Below are 7,548 nucleotides of genomic sequence, written 5' to 3'. Positions count from 1 at the left end.
ATTATGATTCATAACAGTAGCAACATTACAGTTATGAAGTAGCAACGAAAATAATTTTATGGTTGGGGGTCACAACATGAGGAACTGTATTTAAAGGGCCAGAAGGTTGAGAACCACTGTCTAAGGCAGTGATGGCGAACCTATGACACGCTTGTCAGAGGTGACACGCGAACTCATTTTTTTTGGTTGATTTTTCTTTGTTAAATGGCATTTAAATATATAAAATAAATATCAAAAATATAAGTCTTTGTTTTACTATGGTTGCAAATATCAAAAAATTTCTATATGTGACACGGCACCAGAGTTAAGTTAGGGTTTTTCAAAATGCTGACACGCCGAGCTCAAAAGGTTCGCCATCACTGTCCTAGACCCTTCTTCTTAGCTTTCTTCTCTCCAGCTTAGGACTCCTAAAAACTGCTTACAGTTGAATGGTGGGTGTTTCCAAAGAAACCCCACCTAAGGCTAGTCCGCCCCCTCCCCCCCCCAACAGCCGGGCATGACCGCACCGCCCACATCCTCTGCGCAGCCCTTCCTGGCCGCAGTCGGAGAAACACGAGGAGAGCTCCGGCCACATGATCCCTCAGCAGATTGCAGATTTGGAGGATGACTTCAGGCCCCGGCAGCTAAGCTGATTTCAGGGTAACTTGTGTTTCCCATGGGCCTCCGGCCTGGCGGACGCTCCCCTCCCCTGGCGCCCGCCTCGGTACTTCCCTTGGCAGCATCAGATCACCCATCAAGACCCGCTCAGCCTCCTCTCTGACATATCCATGTCACCTCTCATCTTACTCTCTGTGGAGAGAGACGGGGTTGTTAGCAGCTTTGGTTCTGCTGCTCCTGGCAGATGCCCGCGAAAGCAAGCAGCTCCAGGGCAACTTTCGTCTCACCCAGTTTCGCAGAGTAAGTGTGTGTGGTGGGAAATGTTTGGATCATCACAGGGAGGTCTGTGTCACCTCAATCCTCCCGTGCCTTTGAGTCTGAGAGAATCTCATGCAACACTCAAGCGAGATGGGTCCCATCTTGCTTCTCCCGGGCTAATTGATCTCCAAGCTCACTTCTGGCTGTCAAGTCTATCATTCTCCAGGGCTCAGAGGAAATACTTCGCACCGAGACGGACACGTGTGTACACACACACACACGCTCACTCACCGTCGGGAAGCTGGTGCAGCTGAGATGGCAGGGAGCTGAAATAATCATGGACCAGGGCCTCCTGGGCGGAGACGCGGTCTCTAGGGAAGCCTTTCAGCATTTGCGAGGCCAGGTCTTCGGCTTCCGGAATCCTGCCCAACCTGAAAACGTGGGGGAGAAAAAGTGAGTTTCTCTAGAGAACTCCCTTCCAAAAAAATAAACGGGGAAAGAAGAACAGTAAAGAAAAGGGTGTGTCAAACAGAATTTTCCTGGGATTAGTAACGTTGATGGCAAGTGGAAAAATCACCCCCACACGGAAGCTCTTACCTGTCCTGTTACTAAGAGGAAGGGAAAATCTGTGTTCTATCGTTCACCCACCTCCCCCGCCAGCCTCCATAGTGTCTCTGGCACCATCTGTATTATAAAAACCCAGACGACCAAACGACCCGTCACCAGGAGGCGTGGTGGGGTCTGCAGGGGGGTCTGGGGTCCCGCGGCAGTGGGCAGGTGGGCAGGGCTGCGAGCGTGGCCATGCGATTTCACGCAGTGGGCCTCTAGTGTATACATAAAGGATCCAGAATTATAATTACAGAAGCAGAAATATGTAATTAAGGACTCTTCTTTGAGGGACACGGCAGAAAAGCCCTACTGGAAACATGCTCCCAGGGCAGCAAGCACAGACTCCTGCCGGGGGAGGAGGGAGAGAAGCAATGAAAGCTCGGGTGGAAAACACCCTGAGGTACAGTGCGTCTGAAGCTCAGCTCCCAGGGTCCTGAGGCAAGATGCTCTCTTGGTTCTCCCTGAGATGGAGCCTGGAAAGAGACATAGTTAAGTACCCGAATTACAGTGAGGACAGAGCCTCGTGTTGGCCTGATGTTGAATTACAAAGCTGGAGATGAGGAAATCCATTAGTTGAGCAGCTACTATGTGTTGTAGATGCGTGGCTCTGAGAGATACAGGCAAGACTCTGCCCTCTGGCAGCTTGGTCTAGCAGAGGAGTCAGACACTAGATAAATTATCAGACAAACGTGCGAGTACAACTGTGAAGGAAAAGGCCCAGGTACCTGACTGAGAGTGGGAGGAGCTGGTCAGGGAAGGCTTCCCTGAGGAAGCGGCATTTGAGCTGAGGGCTGAGGAACTGGGGTAGGCGATGTAGGCAGAGATCTGTGGTGCTCATACAGATCTTGGGGTGGAGGGAAGAGGAGTGACTTTAAGGGGAGAAAGGCCCGTGGGGTGGCCTGGACAAAGAGTGGGGACAGATCTGAAGACAGGGAAGGTGGCAGGGGCTAATCCTCCAGGCCTTGTGGGCCTTTATGCTTCCCATTTACTTACAATGTTTGAAAGTCTTTGCTAATCGAGTGCCAGTCATTTAAGTACACCCATCTCTAGAGCCCGCAGAAGGGTTTACAAGGGGAAAGCCACAGGAGCAGGTCCCAGGAGGCAATTAACCACAGGGCTGATGTCTGACATTCAGAATTAAATTGCATGGCCATGCAAATCGCCAACTAAGCAAAAATAGTGGGGCTTAGTTAATGTCAACTATCCTACCAGCCTGAAGCACAGAGAGCTGACACCCGTCCAGGATGCGGGGATGCTGGGACTCCTGGCCCAGAATCCTAATTTGCCTAATTTTTGCATAAGATTTACATGATACACTTTCAGGTGTCTCATTCCCATGACATGAAACTGTTTCTACAAACAGGTAACTTTACCCTCACACTCAAGAGTCATTGCTTTATAGACTTAAAGGAAACATTTGCAAATCCTCAGTCCTTGCAAATTTCCAAGCCAATTAGAAGACAAGGAAACCTGGGCAGAGGCCTGCCCGGTAGCTGGTAGCCGGAAGAAGGGCTAGTGGGTACGGGTGCCCTGTCCAGGTTTGGGTTTTCAGGACTGATGAAATGGGGTTGGAGTGGGAAATCTGGTACGAATCACTAGGGCCTGGTATCACTCCAGATGGAGATTCAGGGAAAACCTTGTGAGAAAACGGTTCTAGGTTCACCCTTGCTGTAGGGTGGAAGGATGTGTGCCAAACTTGGGGCCTGAACCCACTCTGTGAATTCCCAGGGGGTGGGTGGGTAGGTGGCTATAGTGAGGAGAGAGCAATGCATCTATCGGCGCCCACCTCCACACTCCCACCCCAATCAGCGCTCTGTTCCCTCCGCACATTCCCACCTGTGAGCTCCTCACAATTGAATTGTTACCAGGCAGGCGAGGAAGGCTGCAGGACTGCTGTGGACTAGTGTGAGCAGGGCGTGCATACTGCCTTATTTAGGCTGTTTACGCCGATGGCTGGGGAAGCCAGGAAAAGCTGATGGAGCTCAGGGGATAGTAGGGACACATGGGGAGAACAGGCCAGTCTTACCAGAAAATTCAAAGAAAGGAGAGTAGGTCCTGATTGATGACAGGAGGGCTTCTGTTTTAGGACTTTCCTCCTCAATGAACTAACCCTCCCCGCACCCTTCCCACAAGGTTGTACCAAGGCTTCTACTGGTGTCAGAATGGGTCTCAGTCCCTCGGCCTCCACACTATGACCGCCACCACCCACTCCCTCTGCTCCTTGGCTGGCAGAGTCAGCGGCCAGGGCAAAGTGTACCAACGAAGGCTTCTCCTCCTGCGAGCTAGTCTCATGTTGGTCTTCCCGGTGTAAGCCACGGAGGCGGTGCTAAAATACATCTATCTAGATGGGCGGGGGGGGGCCTGTACGCTGGCCAGAGAACATTCGCACTTTTTGAAAGAAATGATAAACAGCAGTTCCCTGGAGCTTGTCTTCAAAACAACAGGGACTTTCGGGGGGTGCAGTGCATTTGAAAATAAGTGTGGGTGTGCGGACATCCTTATGGGGGTGGGGGGAGAGGTGGCTCCCAATAAGAGATCCTTTGCTAATTCATGGCTCTACATCCCGACCTACGCTACTCTTTGCACTCTGGTAGGCACTCCACATGGAGGCTTTCTGAGGCGCGTGAACGCTGTGTCTGGGGGAATGAAACGGAATTTGGTTGGGTTCAACACGACCACATTTTCAGGGAAGAACAACATGGAATGTTCCGTTGGGATCTCCCCCCTCCTCCCCACCTGCGAGAGTGTGTTTTTCTTTGACATTTGAGCCTGTTCCCCTGTCTCTGATGTTTCCCTCACTGCCCTTTTTGCCTCTTCACTGGAGCAAAAAGAACAGAGCCTCGGCTAATTACTCTCAGATCAAATAATACTGGTTATTGTAATTGGTCATTGTCCGAAAACACTGAGTTCTTCTTAGCCCGGAGGTTGCCTGGCACGGCTTAGTTAGCTAACTATTCCGGGAATGTCGCTATTATCTGTTTTACTTTGCAAAAGAAACTAGGGATTTGTTGAAAGCTGGTAATAAAAGTCGGCCCTGGTCTGCGCCGAGACTGGGTGGAGAGGGCCTGGGAAAGCATGACCCCCATGAATCAAGCCGCCCCCCCTCCAATCGCCACTCAATGATGTTATTTGGTTTCTCTGTGTCGGGGAATAATAAACCCACTAGGTTTTCTTGCAGGCCAACACTCCCTGTTCTCAAGGCCTCGGGCATGGTGGAGGGGCCCAGAACAATTTTAATGACCAAACGCAGTGAAAGTAAAATGGTTCATAGAGAAAAACCCTCAGGCTCCCAGGTGGCTGGCTCTCCCAGAGGCCTCTTCCTGGGGCATGGGCCCCGGAACGAGGTGCTCCATGGACTGAGGTCGGGAAAACGCCCCTTCAAACCCTGCTTCCCAAGGTGGTACTCACCTGTTCCAGACGTTCTGAAGGCTCTGAGGTTTAAGCAGTGGGAACCATTCTGAAAGGCACACACAGACACGTTACAAAGCGAAACGACCCTAAACTCCTGTTTCCAAAAATATTAAAATCCGAAATGTTCTCCTTGGCCTGGAGGAAGGGGGAATCCGGGTTCAGGTAGGCAAAGTAAAGGATGTGGAAGGCCTCTTCTCACTGTGAATATTTTATGATTCTGTGTCAGGTCACTATTGTGGGGTGAATTGTGTCCCCTCTCCCCCCAAATGCATATGTTGAAGTCCTAACCTCAGGCACCTCAGGATTTTACCTTATATGGAAAATTACAGATATAATTAATTAATTACAGATATAATTAATTACAGATATAATTAATTAAGATGAAATCATTAGGGTGGGCCTTAATCCAATATGACTGGAGCCTGGCCGGTGTTGCTCAGGGGTTGAGCATCGACCCAGGAACCAAGAAGTCACCAGTTCCATTCCAACCAGGGCACCTGCCCGATTTGCAGGCTCCATCCCCAGTAGGGGGTGTGCAGGAGGCAGCCTATCAATGATGTTCCTCTCTCATCGTTATTTCTATCCCTCTCCCTTCCTCTTGCTCCAAAAATCAATAAAAACATTTTTTAAAATCAGGGGACACCGAGACAGACATGTACATGGGAAGACAACCTGAAGAGACACACGGAGAAGCCAGCCATCCGCAGGAGAGGCCTGCAGCAGACCCTCCCTCAGCGCCCTCGGAAGGAACCCATCCTGCCCACACCTCAATTTCAGATCTGCCTCCGGAGCTGTGAGATAATACATTTCTGTGGTGTATGCCATCCCGTTTGTGGTATTTTGTTATGGTAGCCCTAGCAAACTTATTATAGTTTGTAAAGCCAACCAACATTGATTGAGCCTTGACTGTGTGCAGAGCATGTGCCACGTGCTGGGACAGCACAAAGGAAGTCGGCCCACCCTCTCCGAGCTTATAATTCATCGGAGAGAACAAAGTTTGCTCGCATGAAAAGTCATGTGACTGATGATGATGGGGCAAAGTCTCAAAAGAGGTCAAAAGTAACGGGGCTAATTTTATATATTACTTGCAGGAAAAATGGAAGTGGATCCTGGCTTGAATGATCCAAAATGGATGACTATAAAATATGTAATTTTCTTTGGAGCATTCTTTATAACATTTACGTGAGTATACATGTGTTTCTATTATTCTTGGTATTGACACTATTTAGCCCAAAATAAAACCACCATAAAAGGGAAATTCCTTCAGGAAATACTAATTGAATGCTTCCTCTATGTAAGGGCCATAAAAGGAGCTGTAGGGGAGATGAGCTGATTCTCCTATCAAATCTCTGTTTCCCACTCCAGTGAGAAAAGAGGATTTCAACTCCCATTTACAACGATGTCTTCGCCTTGTACTTTTCTTGGGCCTGAAATGTAATTGTTTTGGTTTTTAAGAGATCTCTTCTTCCAGCTCCTGCAGGAATGGAAAACACCAAGACTGTTTACCCAACAAAGAATTGAACCGATTTTGCTAATGCTGACAAATTCATGTTTGCATGTGCACAGCGAATGACCTGGGAGGCTGCGCACCAGTGATGGTGGTTACACACGGGCTTCCCTCCATGTTTACTTTCTTAAATTTATTATTTTAATCAAAATCACATATTCTTTTCAAACTTCAAAAGTAATTTCTTTTTTTAAAAAAAATTATGTTTTTATTGATTTCAGGAAGGGAGAGGGAGAGAGAGATAGAAACATCAATGATGAGAGAGAATCCTTGATCGGCTGTCTCCTGCACACCCCCTATTGGGGATCGAGCCCACAACCTGGGCATGTGCCCTGACAGGGAATCAAACTGTGACCTCTTGGTTCATAGGTCGAAGCTCAACTACTGAGCCACGCCAGTCAGGCTTCAAAAGTAATTTCAATTAAAAATGAAATGTAGATCAAGCAGGAGGCAGCCAATCAATGATTCTCTCTCATCATTGATGTTTCTATCTCTCCCTCTCCCTTCCTCTCTCTGAAATCAATAATATATATATATATATAGTGCTAAACGTTGTAGAGGGAAAGGAGTGGTTAAAGAACGCAACTGAAGTCAAGTTTTCAAGGTCAGATGCAATCAAATGTGACCATTCTGCTGGCGTTTCACAGCCACAGGTAGGCACTAAGGGAAGCCCTTGCACATACAGGTTATTTACTCTCCGGTAAGATGATTGTGCCTAAATTCAATAACCAGTGAAGATAAGAATATCTGGCATTTGTTTCGAATGTTTATTTCCAAATCACTTTCTGCTGGCTATTTGCAGTTCTTCCCTGACCAAACAAAATTAAAATATTTCCTTGTTCCTAATGAAATCCATTTCAATCCTCTCCCACGGTCTGTTTTTTCCATACACAGAGCCCTACGTGCCGTGTTTGTTGACCCTTTGTATTTTAATGCTACTTCTAACTTTAGTGTTGTTCTTGTGGAACATGGGTTTGGAGTAAACTGAATTAGGGTTTGAACACTAAACCTAGGGTATGGAACTGCTGCTTCAGTTTCACTGAGACCTTAAGTGAAATACTTTAACCCTGGCCAGCCTGCTTCCTTGACTCAAATTAGAGGCCATAGTCTCTCCACAAGGATGAAGTGATTCCCAGAATTCACTGATTCATTGAGATAATGAATGT

The 7,548-nt window shown here is 48.0% G+C and overlaps 1 protein-coding gene across 4 annotated transcripts in view; it reads right to left on the bottom strand.

Moving 5' to 3' along the window:
* The window catches only part of CDK15 (cyclin-dependent kinase 15), a 93,705-nt gene that overhangs the window by 19,330 nt on the left and 66,827 nt on the right, over positions 1 to 7,548 (bottom strand). For all 4 annotated transcript variants that reach the window (XM_014528803.1, XM_005858232.2, XM_014528809.1 and 1 more), the window contains exons 11-12: positions 4,873 to 4,921; positions 1,147 to 1,286 (exon numbers count right to left, since the gene is read on the bottom strand). In XM_014528803.1, the coding sequence (XP_014384289.1) occupies positions 1,147 to 1,286; positions 4,873 to 4,921 (189 nt within the window). The remainder of the gene's footprint in view (positions 1 to 1,146; positions 1,287 to 4,872; positions 4,922 to 7,548) is intronic.

Source organism: Myotis brandtii, unplaced genomic scaffold (genome assembly GCF_000412655.1).
Source record: "Myotis brandtii unplaced genomic scaffold, ASM41265v1 scaffold1162, whole genome shotgun sequence".
NCBI classification, from domain to species: Eukaryota; Metazoa; Chordata; class Mammalia; order Chiroptera; family Vespertilionidae; genus Myotis; species Myotis brandtii.
Note: the sequence above shows the minus strand (reverse complement) of the source record. Positions and strands in the feature narration are given on the sequence as shown.